The 21,667-nt window shown below is 30.5% G+C and overlaps 1 protein-coding gene across 1 annotated transcript; it reads left to right on the top strand.

The window, feature by feature from the left end:
- The first annotated feature begins 14,925 nt into the window (after positions 1–14,925).
- On the top strand, positions 14,926–20,836 carry LOC122586633 (MLO-like protein 12). The gene is made up of 15 exons (XM_043758615.1): positions 14,926–15,336; positions 15,449–15,506; positions 15,655–15,812; positions 16,031–16,147; positions 16,262–16,322; positions 16,462–16,550; positions 18,203–18,277; positions 18,391–18,485; positions 18,609–18,658; positions 19,075–19,115; positions 19,498–19,671; positions 19,766–19,801; positions 19,938–20,005; positions 20,105–20,165; positions 20,275–20,836. Exons 1-15 carry the CDS (start codon positions 15,211–15,213, stop codon positions 20,731–20,733), a joined length of 1,668 nt encoding a protein of 555 aa, XP_043614550.1. The 5' UTR covers positions 14,926–15,210; the 3' UTR covers positions 20,734–20,836.
- Positions 20,837–21,667: the final 831 nt, after the last annotated feature.

Genomic DNA, 21,667 nt, shown 5'->3' with positions numbered 1-21,667 from the left:
ATTCCGTCGACACCTGTATAGATAATCTATATATACTTCTATCCTACCTTAAAATGCACACTGAAAATTGTTAATTTAACATTTTTTTCTACCAAAATACTCTTGTACACATACAAAACCCTACACGCTCCTCATTCCCCTCTTACTTCTCTGCCCACAATGAACACACACACACAAACACATAGTGTATATATTACCCTATCACACCCACTATCGTTAATCACCGCAGTCTATCACCATCGCAGTCATAAATCCTCAAAACTATCACCATCTAGTATTCATAACAGAGGACACTCAATTACAAAATCCTACTTTATGCAAATGTATATAAAAACCATGTAATTATCAAAATTCACAGCAATTTTTAATTTTAAACCAAAATACTATTTCAGGTAAAGAAAAAATATTAAAAACAACACAACGCTTATCACTTGTGTCCATAAAACACCTCCACCATATGATTTATGTCTATATAACTTTAGAGTGCACCTCCTAAAAACATTTGAATATTAAGGTTTGTGAAAGTCCAAACAAAGACTAATTTAAATTTATGCTCCGTATAAGTTTGAATATACTCATATCAGTCTATATTCCGTTGACCAAATCAAGTTGACATTTATTTCCAAAGTATTCTATGGTTAAACACTTAAACGTATCTCCAATGGGCCCATAAACCACCAAGGCACCAACCAAATGGTCATTTTTTTCTCCATTTTTTTTTTTTTTGTTTTGCTAAATAAAGCTCTAAAGGCTTTTATTGAAGTGCATTAAATAGTTGTATATTTATCATAAAAATTAGAGGATGGACTTTTGATATGGAAATGTACAACCTTTTTATGCACGTTAAATGAAGCCCTAACATTTTCTTTTTCTTTTTTATGGATAGGCTAATGGACATTCTTTTTAAGTTTTAACGTTGGTCGAATGTATACAGTCGCCAAACTTGAATGGAATTATTGGAAGGGCCAAAAATATCAGAACTTGAAATTAGGATGTCCGAAACATTAAAATTAAAAAAGTTGTGAAAGACAAACAAATATTTGCTAAAATTTGATTGTTCTACATATAGAGAAATTCCCGTTTAGTAAGTTGTTCGTCGATCCTCAATACCCCACCAGCATTATATATATAAGTTATTTCTTCATAACATTAATTTCTCCAAATTTTTAATCAGTAAAACTTGAAGTGTTAACTAACTTAACTTTTTGTTAATTTTTTATTTTTGAAAGGTGTGGATCATTTGCTTGCAATAGGGGATCTAGCTTATGTTATCTTAACCGGATCCGCGTTAGCGAACCCCTCACTATCAATACCCAGTAGGAGGAGAAACCCCAACTAAAACGTCCGAAGACACGATATTTAGTTTGGATAAAACTTTGTCTCATTTGCAAGATTTAAACTTGTTTCATTGGAAAACTCAAACCTAACTTAACTTTTTGTTAATGTTATACCATCAGCGAATAAATACCTTTTTAGAAATTTTTATATCTGTTAGCATACATTTTTTTTAACAAATAGAAAATCATATCATAAATAAAATCTTCTAACAAAATATCTAACAAAATACTGATTACAAATCCAAAGTCTAGTAACTAAACAATGTGTACTTTTGTACATAATCTTAGACCCATCATGAAACTACTTCAAAATTGATGAAAAACTCATGTCAATTGCAGTAAAACTAATACGCGAAATTACGACATGTTATTGATGCATTCTCATGGAAAATCCAAACCAAATGCAAAACAAGCAGAAAACACTCAGCGAGGAAACCTATTAGTTGACTTTCACAGACATCATTCATTTTGGTGCTCATCCTACAAGCAAAGGGTTCGTGATCCACTCTTACCAATGGTGCTTCCTGTCACAATTAGGAATCCGTTATTTGTATTCATTTTAAGTCGTATATTGTTATATTGATCACTTAGACTGTGTTTGATAACACAGAATGATTTTGTGTTAAATGATTTTAAAGTCTCTGAATGGTTCAAACACTCTGAATGTACTTGGTTCTGAATGAGAAAATATGTTTGATTCTTGTTCTAAATGTATAATCTGAATAAAAAATTACCATTTTAACCTTTTATATAGGTGTTAACGGCAATAAGTTGTATGTCACTTAATTACTCTTTTATTTGTCATAGAAACATTCTCCAATCAAAACCAACAAACAATGATCATAATTATAATTTCATGGTCACTTTGTTCTATAAACGACACTCTAACATGAGCTATATAGGTTATAATATATTGCTAGATGATATTTTATTATGTATATGTATAAGTAACCATGAAATAAACATATTTCAAAAAACATACTAACAAGACTATTCGTTAGTAGCCAAGAAGGGAAAAAAACCCAACATATACTTCAATAAATAAATAATACAATAACCTAAATATTAATATAAAATAATGTTGCAAACATCACAATCAAACAAAAAAAAAATGAATCTGAACGAATACAATTATTATTAATGATAATGATAAAAATAATAAATAAAGATAATAGATAAAAACAACAAATGTATAGCATATCCGAAAACAAAAGAAAAAAAGGAAAAAAATTGTTTGTATAGCCAATCCAGTAACTTAGAACGAGAAAATGAGGGTGGATATGGTTGTTATTTGGCGGTTCCCTTATGGTAAGACTGTACCTCTTGTACGACGAGTATGTGTGTGTGTGATTATTAGTCGATTTAGCCATCATTTCCCTATTTATAGGGGATTCGTGACTTAGCCCCTAAGTAGTGTTTTTGATATGCAATATATCCTTTCCGAGAATAAGTGATATGGTGCTATCTTTTCCCTAAAATGTGGGGATTAACGATAAGCACATATCTTTTCCTTATTTATCGAACGCGAAGTTCATCTTTGGGACGTACCCAACGTGCCAACGTCTGGGTGGATACGTCATCAAAAATGATTAAAGAAAAGATATAAATATCTAATACCATAAAAGTAGCAAAGAAAATAGGATGAAAATGGGGAAAGAAACGAGAACCAAGTAACGTACGTGTAGTGTTGAAATTGACGTGTAGTTTGGACCCAAGTGAAGCCAAGAAATGATGCAAAATCGAGCTTGGAATGAGTCTAAATGAAGTTCGACTGAAATTTTGGTGCTAGAAGGAAATTTTTGGTGCCAAGACAACTAGTGTTGATATGACTCAAAAATTGGCTTACGGAGTTAATGAAGATCAAGATCGTTAAGTTGAGATCAAGGCAAGAGGTCAAACAACCTCGTGAAGCTTTTATTGCGATCGTGAAGTCTAGAGGGATTGGCCGGGAGCTTTTGTTTCGTCATTGGAATAATGTTGCAAAAAATTCATGAACTATATTCAATTTCTTTATATGGTTTTACAATACATATATAAAATATATTTTATATCATATTTTACTTGAGTTAAAACACTTATAACTAAAAACCTAAAAGGTTCATAATTTAGTCTAGAATTACATAGTTTGCCGAAAAAAATATATGTTTCCTGATTTTTAAATGTAACGTAAACAAAACAAAATTTATCAGTGACTAATTCTATCATACGTAATTGATCACCTATATTTTAATGTGTTCTAAACACATTACAGAGTCATTCCTCCCCCATATGTGACCTTTCTTGACTTATTTGTTAACGTCAACTTAAGTAATCTTTTTTTTTTTTTTTTTGGTTAATTAACAAAAACTATAATAACTTAGCCCCATGTATACACCTAAGAAATTTAAAATAATCAATGGTTAAAATGTTTTTTAAGTTTAAAGTTAAAACTATTTTATGATGTATAACTTAACAAATTAACTTAATTACTGTTCAATTAAAAAAAACACAAATTAACTTAATTAATCATCTAAAGTCTTTATCACTTGAAAAACGTAATTCACGTATTCCCTCTCCAAAATTTTCTTTTGATTATTCAAAGTGTCGAAGTGTCATCATTATATTGTTGGATCGATTATTAGGTTATATTTTTTGTTTTTTTATTACTACATAAATTTTATTATTTTTACTAATAAGGAATTGACATAGAAGTAAGTAGAGTATTTAATGACCATAAGGTCTCAAATTCGATCCCCATTTAGCATTAAAAACAAATCCTTTAAAATATTTATTACCAATGAAGTCTAGGCCTGCGTGTAAAGTTCTAAAGGCATGAATTCGATCTTTCGGGGGTGCCAAGATCATGTGAGGATTAGGATGCACGACAAATGATGTTGCATCTGTTTACACTTTTAGTTAGTGTGAACAAATTAAAAATTTTGTCACGCTTTTATGTATGTAAAAATATGTAGTATTAAAAGTGTGTAGATATTTTTAGTGTGGATAAAAATTTTATCACGCTTTTTAGTATGGATAAATTTCTACACACTTTTAATTCTACATATTTTTAAACACATAAAAGTGTGAATTTTTTTTAAATTTGTTCAAACTAATTAAAAGTGTGAACAAATGTCTCATACCAAGTGAGTCAGTTAGTGTGGACAAATGGAGTGTTACAAAATAATTGTGAAAGTCCACACTAAAAAGTATGAACTGCACACTTTTTAGTGAGGATAAATTTCTACATTTTTAATTCTGCATATTTTTACATACATAAAAGCATGAATATTCTTTTTTAATTTGTTCACACTAATTAAAAGTGTGAACAAATGTCTCATACGAAATGAGTCGATAAGTATTCAATTGTGGTACCGAAGCAAGGATTCCTCCCATTACTTTTTTTTAATAAGTTGTATTATTTTTATCCATACATAAATATGTAAAATAAGTTAAATATATAGATATAATCATATAATTATACTAGCCCTATTAATCTGGTCATTTTTTCCCTTTATATAATTATCATTATAATATATTATAACTTTTATAGTTTATAATCTTTAATTATAAGAAATAGTAATTCATTTTTTTTTAATAATCAAAGCATTATATTTTTACTATTACACCACTCAAGGATGGAACTTTTAAGGGGCCAAAGGGGGTTCCAGCCCCTTCAAAAGTATTTATCTTTAATACTAATTTACTTATATATTCTTCAAAAATAATTTTCATGATACATATTAGTCTCTCTAACAAAACTAAATTTTATGTGTCATTGAGTTCCGCCCCTCCATAACAAGTGTTCAAGTTCCGCCATTGACACCACTTATAAGATTGTTACAATCACACACTATAAAAATATTAACTTTTAACAAGCAACTTTTTTTTTTTAAAGAAATCATGTGTTCACTAAAGCTTGCTAAAAGACAAAAGAAGTAAGTCCAATTGGTTTTATAATATGACCGTTGTTGCGGGAAACTTTTAGGTATGAGGCTTCGACAACTTCCTCTCCGCGAGGACATTTTCTTACTGTAGATATTAGTATGGATTTTGCGACATGAATTTTCTTGTAGTACGTGAAATAGGATAGTCTAAACAAAATATTTAATATTATTGTTTTGTGTGGGTATTGTGCTAGTCATCTTTTAACATATATATGACGTCCTACTATAAACTATATATCTATCTATAATATAACTAAAAGAGGGGGTTGGAGGTACACTTGGCACCCCTAATTCCCCTCCTAAAGCCTAATCTCCCCTCTTTATTAATCCTCCAAATTTTTTAATATTAATCTAAATTAGTTTACACTTTTTGGTATTCCATCACCAATTTACACTTTAACCTCAATCTAAAATAATTAATTTACAGTTTGGGTTTCTTATCGCCAATTTACACTTTAACACAAATTAAGAATAATGAACTTACACTTTTTGATTTTTCATCACCAATTTACACTTTAACCCAATTTAAAAATAATTAATTATACTTTTTGTTTTCCATCACCAGTTTACACTTAAAAATAATTAATTTATAATTTTTGGTTTTCCATCACCAATTTACAACTTCACCCAATTTTAAAAATAATTAATTTACACTTTTCGGTTTTATTGGTACAAAAGAGTTTTCTTTTTATGTACTTTGCACATAATTAATCATTATTATTTTTTAACATTGAATTCTTATGTTATCGTTATTATTATTTCTTTTAATTTAGCTTGTTGTACATTATAGTTAGTTATGGCGTCTTCTTCAACTACAAAAAATATGACCACAATCTTGAAGATTTTAAAGCCAACACATGTTAACCATCATTTATGACTCCGTGTTGTGCATGTATGGACTGTTTCAGAGTGGAACAACCTGATGAAAATCAAAACGTTCGAGATGGTATTTGCTGATGAATTGGTATGTATTTTTCAAATTATATAGTTTACACTTTTAGAATATAAGAAACTGTAAATTTTTTATTTAACTAAAGTTGAAAAAAAAGGGGTAAACTGGAATCAATATTTATATGGAGTTAATCTTCGTAAGTTTCTTCTTTATCTTTCGTATTGATTAAGTTGTGATATATGACTTAACTAATTTAAATATTATATATTATTTGTAACCTATATATTAACTCTTAGAATTTATGATTATATCTTTCTATAACCTTTTAAATATATAGTCTAAATTTGCTATGAGTTGGTTTCTGATTAATTTAATATTTTTACTTTGATTATTTTGATTATGTTTTAAAACTAGCTCATTAATGGTATATACTTAAGATTCACGATTATATTTTTCTATAAGGTTTTAGATAAATAGTTGAATTTTGCTATGAGTAAGATTATGATTATTTTGAATCTGTTTTGAAACTAGCTCATTAATAGTGTAATTTTTTAGTCGCTGTTATTCTATCAGGAGAAAATGCTACATATTGAGATGGTATTTAATGTTTTAGTATGATTATTTAGCATAGTGCAACAATTCATCATTTTAGATTGTGTTTGACAGATATACTTCAGATCTTATGAAAAACATGATATCAATTTTAAATAATACCTTTAGATAAAACTCTTTGATCCACCTTATGTTACCACAACAGGAAATGGCTTTGCAAGGTTTTTGGCTCGACTCCTTTTTTGATCAAGAATTTGTTTCCTTATCTTTTTTGCATTAGCCAATAAAATCATTTGATCGACGTTTGGAATGTCCTCGGTTGGGTTCCTTTTTTTTATCCATAATAATTCTCCTGTAAGATTCCGTATGCAAAGATGTTTATTCGATTCTTTTGGTTAATTTGTTTGGGGTTTATTTTTTAAAATTGGATTAAATATATAGAAACACACTAAGAGAACTTACCAGATTTTTCCATGTTTTTGTTGCTATTTGCAGGGCAATACCATACATGGCTCAGTCAATGGTGGATGAGCGAAAAATTGTATGAGTATTTTGATCGATGGAGTGGCTGTTCGGCTAGCAAATCTCCAAGTTAAATTTGGTATCTATTTAATATATTTGAATTCTGACCTTATGCTTTGATTAATATATTTTGAGACTATCCATCCATTGGACGGACCTGAACACTAGTTAAATTTAAAAAGATGGATGGAAAACAAAATGTAAGGTAAGTTAAAAATGGTATATTCGCTTAGATGTATAAATTGTATATCATCTAGAAATCAAGGGAATTTTATTGGTCTGGAAATATTCTATGGATTAATATAACAAAATGTATTAGCTAGTATGGCAATATCCGATGGATTATTATACTAAGATTTGAGGGGACCGTTCCATTCTTTTATTTACCGTTGAAACTTGAAACGAATATTACATACATTACATTATAAACATAGTCACATATACAGTATTTTTTATAATAGTTTAAAAGGCTTTTCCTATAAATTCTTGATGAAATATGCATATACAATTTCGTGACAACCTAAACGATTCAAATTGAGTTTAACCCCACAGAATACATTAAAAATAATAGAAACCGAATATCAGTGGCCAAAAACATATTGCTAATTTTGTTGGCATTTTCCATTTGTCATTAATTGTTAGTCGAAAGACTAGAACCAAGACTTCGTCAACATGTATAAACATTCAATTAATTAACAATTAAGTTCCTCGTGACATTTAGTACCTATTTGTTATGTTATGTTATTGTTAAATAAAACCATTTATTCGCTAGATGAAAAGAACGGTTCAAAGTTGGAAGTGTTATGTTAAATCATTGTTTAAATTAATGTTTCTTCTCTTTTAATTATTATAAACATATATTATATGAGTTGTGTGTTGTTTTATTTGAATTTCTACATTCTACGGGAATTAAGGGATTATTGCCAAAAGAAATCAAACATAGACTACAAGTGATAATTAGTCTAAACATAGTTTATATTATCTATCTATTAATAAACTAAATCAGGACTGAGACATTCTTTAAACGACATATGGCACATGCTTTGAACGACATGCGTCATATTTAGTGTAAATCTAATCTACTCTAATTCTTAATTTATAGATACCTTAAAATTAAAATTATGAGATACCTTATTAAATTCGATCTTCTATTGATCTCCTAATGCAATACTAATTGTTTCTTAATATAAATATATCAACAAGAATCGGGACGATCTCTGTATATATTTTACACATTCTCTGCATATATATTCTTGTGATAAATACCATTATCTATTATCCTTACTTTTGCGTACTCCTATTTCAAACGATGTTACTTTTTGGTAACCATAAATTTTAGTTGCAATTTATATGTTTTTCTCATGTACGTTGTCATTTAGTTTTTAAGGTTTATTCCATAAAAAGTTAACATATTTATATGAAATTCCTATTAAAGGTAACCTATTTTGTTTTCGTCTATTTAAAAGATCATATTTTCAAAAAATTCCTAAAAAAGGGTATATCGTTAATTTTTGACAGACGGAGCTCGTTAAGTGCCACGTACCTATGTCACATCATCAGTTTTGATAACGTAGCACTTGACTTTGACCGGTCTAGTTTCGATATATATATGAGTCGGTCAAAGTCAAGTGCCACGTAATCAAAACTGATGATGTGACATCGGTGACGTGACACTTAACGAGCTCCGTCTGTCAAAAACTAACGATATATCCTTTATTAGGAATTTTTTGAAAATAGGATCCATTAAATAGACGAAAACAAAATAAGTTACCTGTAATAGGAATTTCATGTAAATATGTTACTTTTTTATGGAATTTTCCCTAGTTTTTATTGAATACATATGTTTAACTTTGTTTTATGTATCTTCCGTCTGTCAACTCCTATTATACCTATATTAATTACAATAATAAGTTATTAACATGAAAACTTCAAAAATTAAGTTTACCATATGAAATCACAAGGCTATTTATCATCATCCATTATGCTTACAAATTCTGATTTTGATGTGTTTCTAAAATTTAAGGTTAATCGAAAATTCTAACTAAACATATATTATATTTATCGTTACCATATATTATAAGTTACATTCGGTAATCGATTTACTTTAACAACAATTTATTTCATATTCACGAATCATGTATGAAACATGTTCGAATTTTTTTATGATACAATCTATATAGCTACCGTACATTGTATGGGTATTAGAACTAGTTACGTTATATAGAGAGATTCAACGCGACGCGCACATACTAACATCATATTCCCAATGATAAGTTGAATATTTTTAACTTAATAAAAAAATCTTTAAATATATACTGAATGACACATCTCGCCTCACTGCCTCAGGACGTCTCAACTCTCAACTCTTCTTGAGCCTAAAAGAGAATATGAAATGATAAGACCTTATCGAATATTAATTTTATATACTAATTTTCAACCATGCATATATGTTAATGATTAATTACTAATTAGACATAAAACTCGGCTTAATTATTTGCTTAACTTCCATCAAAATTATAAACTCTAGGAAATAAATTTAAAGCCCGTTTTGTTTTTCAATAAAAAAAAGTAGCTTCCATTTTTTTTTATAAATTTTTTATTAAAAGAAACAGATACCATCTACGAGTAGGTTTGTCAATGGGTTCAAGTTCGGGTTGGCGGGTTGAAAAACTCTAACCCTAACTCAACCCGTTAAAAGTTTCAGGTCAGAAATTTCAACCCTGACCCACAACCCGTCAACCTATGACCCAACCCATATGACCTGATAAGAAAATATATATAAATATATAACGGAATAATTGATGTCTGTTTTTATTTCTGCTTTTAAATTTATAAAATGTTGTACAAGTAATCAACCTAAAACACACAAACACTTACGAGTAGAGAACCTGGTCAGTGTAGTATAGTCTAGTGGTAAATTACATGATCATTCGCAGGGACACTTGCACTACCTAATCTAATAATGCGTGTAATTCTAGCGGTTGTGGGGTTGTCACGATTTCCTATTATATTAATGCAATAAAAAGTAAATAAAAGCCGCAACCGCTTATTTAGCGAGAGGCTCAGTCTGAAAGTAGTTTGAGAAAAGCAAATAACAGTAATAAAATTAAAATACTTGTTTGGCATTTCCGATCTCATGGTACGACCAAATACTATCCTACATGTTTGCTAAACAGTTGAAAACTTAATCATGGCTTAGATTCTCGTTAGATTCACTTTTCCTGATTACTAGTGTTGTCGTTAGACACACTACCCTATAAACAAATTCTCGTTAGATTTATTGTTTAAGCATTAATAACCTAAAGTTTGTGCTACTAGTTCATCTTTTAATTACCCGGCTCTTAAGCCATGACCAGATATAATTATCTCCGGTACCACAGTGCTCAATTACAAGTCACTGGATCGCATCTGATATTGTTAAGCATCATGTTCAATTCATCCTAATTATTATGGTTCCAGATCCCTCGATTACAAGTGAATCGCTTTTTATATCTAGTTATAGACCGACTAGTGTTTTCCATCCTAGCATATTAGTCCTAGTGTATGATCATAAACAACCATTATAATTAAACTAATATATTCAGATATAGAACCTATAACAATATGAAATACTAATAAACATGGATCTACGATAAACAGTAAAGCACATTCCAACATATTCTAACAAACAAAGTAAAACGATAGTAGAGTATAATGAGAAATGAGCGTATGGATAAGTAGATAGTGGAGTATAATATATTATATATAAATCAAATATTTTCAAAATATCGGGTTGACGGGTCGACCTGACAACCTAACAACCCAAACCCAAACCGAAAAAATTCTGGTTGGTGGGTCAAAAATCCCCAACCCTAACCTGACTTTTTTCGGGTTGAGTTTCGGGTTGGGTCGAGATTGACAGCCCTATCTACGAATGTACATATAAACAAATTGAGAAGAAAAGTCGTAAATTTAACACATTTATCTTTGAAATGCCCCTCCACAGCACAAATCTAAACGAGCTGTTAGAAAATGAGCTAGTTAAGGTGAAAATCAGCGCCTCGGTACTTAGTCCTGTGGATTTTTTTTGAGCCGTTCTCTAGTTTTTCTTATCCCTCTTAGCTATCTCGGAGTTAAGATTTAGACATAATATGGTGATTAATATGGCTATTAATGTATATGAGAGTAAGTACACGCGCGTTACAACGATGAGATGGTGGGGGTGATAGGTCATAAAGTGTGATAGATCATAGAGTATGATAGTCAAATGCCTTAAACGTGTGGGTTCCGCCATCGGATTTAAAAGTTCGTCGAAAGTATAATGAATGACATCTCTAATGAAAGAGTATGAAAATTTATGAAAACCCATATAACTTTTATAATTTATTGATGTACGATTTTTGAGATAAAAGATTTTGAATGAATTGGAGGAATAAATGATTTATGGATGAGAGAAAAAAAATGATTGGTTGAGATTTAAGGAGAGAGAAAGAGTATTATAGTTCCTTTAGGTAAATATAGAACAGATATGAGGATATTTTGGGAAAGTAAATATTGAAACTTAAAATTTAGACAGGGGGGATTTGCTTTATAATATAGTACAAGAGCAAGTACCCGCGCGTTGCGGTGATAAGATGGTAGGGTGATAAGTTATAGGTTGTGATAGGTCACAAGTTGTGACATGTCATAAAGTGTAATAACCAAATGCCTTAGCCGTACGGGCTCCACCTCAGATTTAAAAATTCGTTAAAAGTATATAGAATGACATCTCTAATGAAAGAGCATGAAATTTTAAGAACACCCATATAACTTTTATAATTTATCAATTTACGGTTTTTGAGATAAAAGATTTTGAATGAATTAGTAAAATTTATAGAGTAGAGAGAAAAATGAGTGGTTGAGATTTATTCTAAGGGTATTATGAATAAGTGATAAGGGTATTTTGAGGTTTTCATTTGTGTAAAGTTGAAAAAATAGAGGGAAGAAATGCTTTATAATGTAGTAGAGATAGATATAAATTTGTAGTTCACATTGTTCTTACATATATGTAAGCAGCAAAGTTGGATCAAGTGGTTAACACCCTTGCAAGGCTAGAGGTCCTTTTCTCTCTTTAGATAGAACCTGTAAGCAGCTTCTCAACACCGTCGTGGTAGGGGTAAGCCTGTCTACATCTTAACCTCCCTCATACACCGTCGAGGTATTGGGACCCAAAACCCGTAGAAGAAGCCATTCTCCGTTACTTACTTGTTTATTCTTCTTACATATATGTATACTTGTATTTCTTGTTCTCCATGGTTGTATATTTGTATTTGTACTTTTGTATATAGTTGTCTAACAAGTGAATTGTTAGCAAACCTGTTTGGGCATGTGGACTTGTCCTTTGCTGCAACAAATTTCAAATAGTCTTAAAAGAAAATTAATTAATTTGGTTAGACATCCCATTTGTTGTTCGTCGTTAATTTAAATACAATTGTCATGTGTGTTTTTTCTTTTATCTTTTTTATTTTCCTTACAAAAAACAAGATAGAAGCGAAAAACTTTGATATAAATGCATTATTGTCCAACGAAGTTCTCAACTATAGATTTTGTTTGCTCTTAATTAGAGTTAAAGTGGTCGTGTAGTCTTCTTTGTTGAGATTGGCCGCCCTAGCCCATTTACAAACTCCAATTCCAAGCCTCTAACTAGGGATAACAAAAATATCCGTACTCAACGGAGAACCCGATAGTCGTACCCGATTTGACCGGGGAATCTCCGAGTTGACCGGGGATGAGAACGGGTACGGGGATGTAAATCTCATCCCCGATACGGATGGAAAACCTTAAATCCCCGATCCCCATACCCGAACCCGAAAATACTATATATATTTATTAGAATCACTTTAAGTTCTTATCTATATTTTAGAATCAATTTTAAGTTTAAAACTTTTATTTAATACTTTTTATGTGTTATACTTTATTAATCATTTACTTAACACATATATTAATTTATACATAGAAAAAAAACGTCAAAATACACATTCTCTTACATATCTTCTAACAAAATAAATCATGTTCATTCAAAAAGGTATCAACGATACCCGACGGGGATCCCCGATACCCGATGAGGACGGGTATGAGGATGTAATTTAATTCCCCGTAGGGGATGGGGACAAGAATACGGATTACAAGTGAAAATCGGGTACGGGGATGGAGATTGAGATCCCCGACAATCCCCGCCCCATTACCATCCCTACCTCTAACCATAACCTCCGGTTGAAACTTTTGTGCTAAACATACCAAAGTCTTTATCTCAACTATAGAATCCGTTTGCTCTTAATTAAAGTCAAAACTTGCTCGTGCATTCTTCTTTGTTGAGAACGCCATAACCAACTCACATAAAATACTCAAGTTGTTTTCATCGTATTGTGTTTATACAGGTTTGTGTTTATATAGGTTTAAAAATTAATTTTTATAAAGCAAAAATAATGAGGTATCAGGCTGTAATTGTTTTAAAATGACCGTTGAAATTTCGGTTTTAAACGATTACATGATTATTGAGTTTACTTATAATGAAGTCCTTTGCTGGGGGAAGAATGTGTCCATTCTATTTTAGTTTGGTAAAAAATTTTAATTATATGTGTTTTTATAAAAACAAACTGTGATATTGAAATAACACTGTTTTTTTTTCTATCAAAACTTAGTTTCTAAACTTAAAATCTTTTTTACAAACGTAATCTTATGCCCTCTTAGAATTATTATTTTGAAGCTAGACCATAAGATGCAGGCCATAAACTGACAAATTTAATTACGTACAGTTAATTCATGGATAAAGTTGACAAACTTGTCATCCAAAGAGGTATTTAACAGAGATTGAGATCGTCTAAAGTTCAAATGAACTTTATAGGTAAAGTTGTGGGATTTGAACCATTGAATTAAAAACAATAGTTAAGATTAAAAAGTCATCTTTTAGATCTTAACCCTTAATTTTAATCAAAGAGTCAAGATTTTCTAAACTTTATCTATAAAGTTAATTGAATTTTAAAAAGAATCCATTTAACAGTGAGTCTGCTTCATTTACTCACCCCTTAAAATTGAGGATTTAGATAAGGAATTTGGTGTATCATTAAATGATAACGTCCGTGTTTTCAAACTGATAGTTACGGATTCAATTAGCTAGCCAGAAACGTGGTTATATTATTTACCCTCAAACTATTGACAAAAACCGTTAGGGATTATTGTTATTAAGTAAGTGTATGGTTGTCACCCACCAAACTTACGTACGTGAAAAACCTTTCATATAATTATTTAAATATTTTTTATATATGATGAGACACCCATGAATTTTATGGAATAAAAAGTGAAGAGTTTTTTTCACTCAGCTTGAGTATGAGACAATCCCACCTTCACTTTTCCTTTTTGATTAATATAGATATTATTTTAAGATTAAATGCATATATAGTTAACTACTTTATTTATTAATTAATGCACCCAATCAAAAACTGGAAAGAAAGAAAACTGGTTCCCAAAAGTTTGGTGCCATTTTGGGACCAAGTCATGATGATGGGTGGGCCGCGTGGTTATTCAACTTGATTTTTAGTTTTGCTATTCTATGTGTGTTATTTGAATTTTTATTCTTATCTTTATGTGTTTGATTAGGTAAAGTCAAAGTCTTTGAAACTTGTCATTTATACAAACTTGATGAGTATGTATATATACAAGCCAACCTATTCCCAATTTGGAACCCAACTTCAATAACCTTGTCTTCAACACCACACTTGTATCACCCAACTCACCTCATTCTTACACTTGTTGTTCTGTCAAAGAGAAAAGAGAAATTAATAAGTACTAGTGATATACAAATTTAGAAAGTGAAATAATTTATCTCAAAAAAGATAGATAGAGAGATACCACGACTTTACTTGAACAACATCTGTTTTATAGGCGCGTATCTTTGTATTCTTGATTTATAAGAAGACGGGAATAGAGATAGATCGATATATAGAAGGTTACAAACGAAATAATAGAGATGGATGCAAAGAAGCAAAAAGAGAGACCATTAGAGATAACACCAACATGGGCAGTAGCAGTGGTTGTGTTTGTAATACTTGCCATTTCACTTGCTCTTGAATATGGTCTTCATCTACTTGGCCATGTATATATGTCCTATCTTTTATGCATATCCTAATTATTTAAATCATCTACATTTCTAAAAAATATATATACACATATATATGGTCTAATTGATGTTTATATAAATTCCATAGTGGTTACAACATAAACACAAGAAAGCACTCCATGAAGCCCTTGAGAAGATCAAAGCAGGTAAATTACTTATCGATCTATTTTTTCTTCATTGTATTACGTGAAGGGTTTTATACCTAAGCTTAGGTATCTAACAGCCACACATATTCTCTTTTGTCATATATATATAGTTTTGTAACATGTTATATTTTGGCAAATTTGTTCCCAGAGTTGATGCTTCTAGGATTCATCTCATTGCTACTAACAGTATTACAACAACCGATATCCGAAATATGTATTCCAAAGACAGTTGGAAGGACATGGCACCCTTGTAGTTCTGAAAAAGATGACGAAGATTATTATGATTATGATCCTTGTTATAAAAAGGTACGAATTGAATAATATGTTTGTCATTTTGTATCACAATGATGTTCTATTGTCAAATTTAATTTTACTAATCTGTGGCCGGCCTTGTATATATGTTGCATTTATGTAAAGAAAATCAAATTAAATAATATGTATGCAATGTTCAAGACACCAAACTATATATAATAGTTTTGTATACACTTGATGCAAGCACTTAATTATTTTGAATAATTGTTCAGGGAAAGGTGCAATTGGTGTCAAACTATGCCATACATCAACTCCACATATTTATATTTGTGTTGGCCGTGGTTCATGTCATCTATTGCATTCTTACTTTAATTTTGGGCAGACTCAAGGTATATTTGTATATCTTAATTATGTATGTAACCAATGTATAACTTAACTATATACGTACATTTATAATATGTGACTTCTAATTAAGATTACTAATGATTATAATTATATTATAGATGAGGAAATGGAGGGCTTGGGAAGATGAAACAAAGACAGTTGAATACCAGTATCATAATGGTAAGTATTTATTTTGTATTAAGAGTGTAAGAAGTTGGTTAGTTTCTTGATTAAGTTTAATTAAAACAATCGAAAAAACTTCAAACGTATAGTAGTTAATTGATAGAAAATTCGCTTATTATTCATTATTTGTATTTAGATCCAGAAAGATTTAGATTTGCAAGAGAGACGACATTTGGACGTCGGCATATGAGATTTTGGAGCAACTCGACAACTCTCTTATGGATTGTAAGTAGCTTATAAATAAATCAAATTCAACCAAAGTGTTATATATAACTTCAATTTAGTTTGAAAACATAGTTTTCTTGTTATACAAGCTTATAGCTAGAACTTTGTGGCGTTTTTAAATATACCTTCCTAATATTTTGAGATAGATAAAGCTAGTATATATGGATTTTTCAATTAATTCATCCAAAACTATATGCAATATATATTTAAATCATATCATTTTTTATCAAAAAAATATCTAGAATTTGAGAAAGTCAAACATGTGCAAAATTTTTGGTTCTCATAAAAAGAATACGTACAATCAATATCTGATCACTATAAAATCGAAACACCACCACACACAAGAGGGGCCAATTGCAGTGATCATTTAGGCTATGCATTAAACTAGCATTAAACTATAGATATTGACCATTTCAAGTTGACGTACAATATAAAAAACCTTTTAATATGCACAATTATAATTATTAGTTAGTTATTATAAAGAATATACGATATTTTTTTAATCAAGACCTTACCTTTTCGTTATCACTATGATAATCATTATCTACATATCATCATTACGCTATAATTAAAATTGACTTTGACCATTTCTATGGATAGAAGTTAGCCAACTATATTTTAATATTAAAATTTTTAATATAATAAATAATTCCACACATGATTTACAAGAAGGAGCGATGCATTGAATTCATCTTTTTACCATTATTTTACTAACATATCTTTGTAATAATTGGTCAAAGATAATTATATCGTTAATTCTTGAAGGTCAAATCGGTATGACTGGATTAGAGTACATATTACTAAACGAGCATTACAGAGGATAGAGCATCCATTTTTCATCTCTCACATTTTTTTCCTAATTCTTACATCCATCTCTCCCCATCTTAACTAATATACAATTTTTTTTTTACCATCTCTCATTTCTCTCTTTCTTTCTTTTTTTTTTTTCTTCTTTTTTTCTTTTTTACAATTATAATTATAAATAAATAGATAAAACAAGAGAGAATAAGATAGATGGATTGAGAAACCACAATCAATCTTTTTCATCTCTCGCCCTCTCGTCTCTCCTCACCTAGAGGGCTGCGTACACTTACACATTCTGTCGTCTCTTCCTCTCTAGTAATATTTGATTGACTCATAAAATAGTCATGAGCAATTTAGAAGTGAGCTACAATAAAATAATATAATCTACTTATAATATAACTATTTCTTATTTATATTATGCTTTACTTTCTTTTTATGATGTGTATAATAATAATCATCATATTTTTGGAGTTATTAAAAGTCGTATATGTCTTTAAATTTAACTTTTTGATCTATCGTTAAGGTGTAAAAAAATATCAGATATTATGATTAAAAATTATATTATTTAAAAATACATGGTAATTTTATATATAATTTTAAAAAAATGTTAAATGAAGTTCTTACGATTTTACTTAACGTCTAAAAAAATTGTATTTTTTCATATTAAAAGCACGGTCCCTAATAACTATGGTAAATATATAACTATTTAATGTATTTCAGAAAAGCATTTAAGGATTCGTTTATGTATATATAAACCATGAATTTTCGAGCTATGTTTACCAAAATTTTCAAAAGAAGTACAATCTCTGATTTTTGAATACTAATTTTAATTTGATATATAAATACAGGGATGTTTTTTCAGACAATTTTTCACGTCAGTAGCCAAAGTTGATTATATGACACTGAGACATGGATTCATCAATGTAAGTACCATATATATGTTAAAGAAATATTGTTATCATCAATGAATACTTCTTTTATTTTTATCTATATATACTTTGTCTTAAGTAATTATTTTTTTTAAAAAAATATATAGACACATTTAACAGCAGAGAGCCAACAATCATTTGATTTCCACAATTATATCAGTAGATCCCTCGATGAAGATTTCAAAGCGATTGTTGAAATAAGGTTGCTCATTTTATTTGTTTGTATTACCTTTTTACATTATTATAATTCTAATATAGACATTAAAATAAAGTCTTTATATTTACGCTTATAGCACCTTATAATTTGTATCTCTATATAATGCAGTCCTATAGTATGGTTATTTGCCGTTTTGCTCCTTCTCACAAGCACACATGGTAAGCAACGATATATATTTTTTTTTATTATTTTTCGTATTTATTAGATCAAAGTTGTGTAAATGACACGAAAACTGACTTTCCAATAAGTTCTACTCAAGCATCTTTCATGTAATTAAAATTGTAATAAGTTAAACAACATATTAGTCAATTGTGTTATTAAAGTTGTAACAAATGAACTATAGCTTTTAGATCCTTTGTTTTGGTACCTTTGATTTCTACGAGTAATTAAAAAATAATACTTAGAAACATTTCTAAATCATGCACAAAACAGTCATCAGTCATCACAGTTTTGTGACACTAATGAGCTTATAAGTTCATAAAATATCTCTATAATTATAATTTTCTTTTCCAAAAAATAGGTAAAAATAATTTATTTATTGTTTTGAAATTTACCCTTTTCTTTGTGGCAACAGGTTGGTATTCATTCTTATGGCTGCCCTTCATCCCATTGATTGTAAGTGCTATTCTTATTCTCATGTTATGTATAAAAGATCATTATATTTGACAGATTACCCGATTTGTATGATGTAATCTGCTTTCTTAAGATTTCAATATCTTGTCAGATCATTATATTACTACCTTTTAATTATTTATAAGCCACTTCACAAAGCCGGTCCCAAGGTCCTTCATCTGGTCTAGTGAGCCGTATTTATGATAGCCTTACAACTAAAAAGTTATGGTTACTGAGTCCCATTGTACACGTTAACGTGTGTTTAGCCCACTTGATAGAGGTTTGATGTAATATTTAGCTGTTCAAAAAATGCAATAACAAACGGGTCCTTCATATTGTCGTCGGGTTTGATGACATGAATCTTATATCTATGGGTACAATGCAGATAATACTTATTGTGGGGGCAAAGCTACAAGTGATCATCACAAAGATGGGGAGAAGGACTCATGAAATGGCAGATGTGATTAAGGGTACACCAAAGGTTCAGCCCGGGGATGATCTCTTCTGGTTTGGTCGACCACGACTTGTTCTCCTCTTGATCAACTTCGTTCTCTTTCAGGTTCACAAACCGATCTCCTAATTATGAGTTTGTTCACCACTATTGTTAACTTAACACTATGTTCTAATTACACTCTTCTGCTTGATTTCTACAGAACGCATTTCAACTGGCGTATTTTTTGTGGACTTGGGTAAGCATTTTCACCTCAATACGGAAATCTGTTTGCTTTCTTCAAATAAATTTGATAGTATTTGACCAATTTCATTGATAGTTCTTTTTTTCAATGGCTATAAGTATCTTTTTGTTCTGTTTTTCTTTTCTTATAGAATAAATTTGGCTTGAAATCTTGCTATCACGAGCACAATGCAGACATTATAATCAGGCTCACAATGGCGTAAGTATAATCACCCCAGTTGGCATCAAACTATGTTGTAGTGGTGAAAACAAACTAAAGAATTTTTATACTAAAATGTAGCTTCTTGCTCTATTTCAGGGTGGTGATACAGTTTATATGCAGTTATGTGACATTGCCTCTCTACGCCTTAGTAACACAGGTAAACGTTTTTGGTTAACATCTATGTTATCAATAACAGTTATTGTGCATCACTGAACGATTTAGCTAACTTTTAGCGTATGTTTTGTTTGTTGTCGACTATACAACAGATGGGTTCAAGAATGAAAACAACCATCTTTAGTGACAATGTAGCGAAAGCACTAAAAGGTTGGCACCACAATGCAAAAAAGAACATTAGGCATGGCAACCATTCAGCTCCAACCTCACCATTCTCAAGCAGGCCCGGAACCCCACTCCACGGAAGTTCTCCAATGCATCTTTTGCATAGATACCCAGACAATAGTCTTGATAGCCTTTCTAACTCTCCAAGAGGGTCGGGTTTTGAACATGAGGGTTGGGCTAATGAGTCTCCTTCGACCCACCACCACCACCGCAAATATGAAGAGCCTGATCAGTTCACAAGTGAAGAAGACATACATGATCTTCAAGAAATTGAGATTCAAAGACCAAGCTCGAGCTCAACGACCCAGTTGCCACCTGGGCCAAGACCGGTTAGGACTCAACATGAAGTTGATATTTCAGATTTTTCGTTTGGACAGAGCAAGTAAATATTGCATTTTGAATGATTTTTAATTTGTCACAGGAAATTGAAGATGTACGTTGCATACATGTATCATTTTGATTTTTATTAAATATGTTAGTTTAAATTCATAATCACTTAAACAAGTGAGCTTGAAAAGTATCATATTTTATAAATGAAAATTTCACAATTTGTATACTTAGGATCAGCCTCTAGTTATCAATCAGACCTAGCTTATTTAAGTGAACTGTAGTGTCGTCCTTCAGGGGGTCAACAGAGAAATTACCAATGAGGTATTCTTGCTTAATGAAATTTATACTCTCTATCGATTAATTGGTGGTAATAGCATATATGAGCATCACTTTTAAGTATAACAGTTTGAAAGAATCAGGCCTTATTTGAATTAATTACAGATTATTAAAAATTATTAGTTAAACAGAAATTCCTCTCAAGTAATGGCGAATCTATAAATAAAATTAACGTAGGTCCTTACTTGGATCCGATAAGAGAAGTGTAGAAATCAGATTGACTGCCGGGCTAGCATATGGAAACACTGCAGAATATAAAACTGAAAACAAAGAAACTCTGGGAACCAATACTTGAAAAAATATATGTGGAAGACTACGACCATTAATCAAAGTACTTTCTGTCGGGGTGCCTAACACCTTGCATATCATATACAGTACATCAAGTGTCGAATGACCTTCAAAGTTCAAAACAACAGTTGGAGGGTAGATGACCAGTATGTAGAGCATAACTTGATGGGAAGTATGGCATTTAGATACTAGTACACGCCCAAAGATGTAAATTCTTCAACAATTTGCCATCCAACGGGTGTGCTACTTCAAGAGGCATCCTTAACATCATAATTTGCATCGGCACATTGTGTCATTGAGACTAAAATGGCAAAGCTAAATCGACTGGCAAGGTATCAGCCTATATATAAGGTCATGGTGCTACTT

Source organism: Erigeron canadensis, chromosome 2 (genome assembly GCF_010389155.1).
Source record: "Erigeron canadensis isolate Cc75 chromosome 2, C_canadensis_v1, whole genome shotgun sequence".
Classification (NCBI taxonomy): Eukaryota; Viridiplantae; Streptophyta; class Magnoliopsida; order Asterales; family Asteraceae; genus Erigeron; species Erigeron canadensis.
Note: the sequence above shows the minus strand (reverse complement) of the source record. Positions and strands in the feature narration are given on the sequence as shown.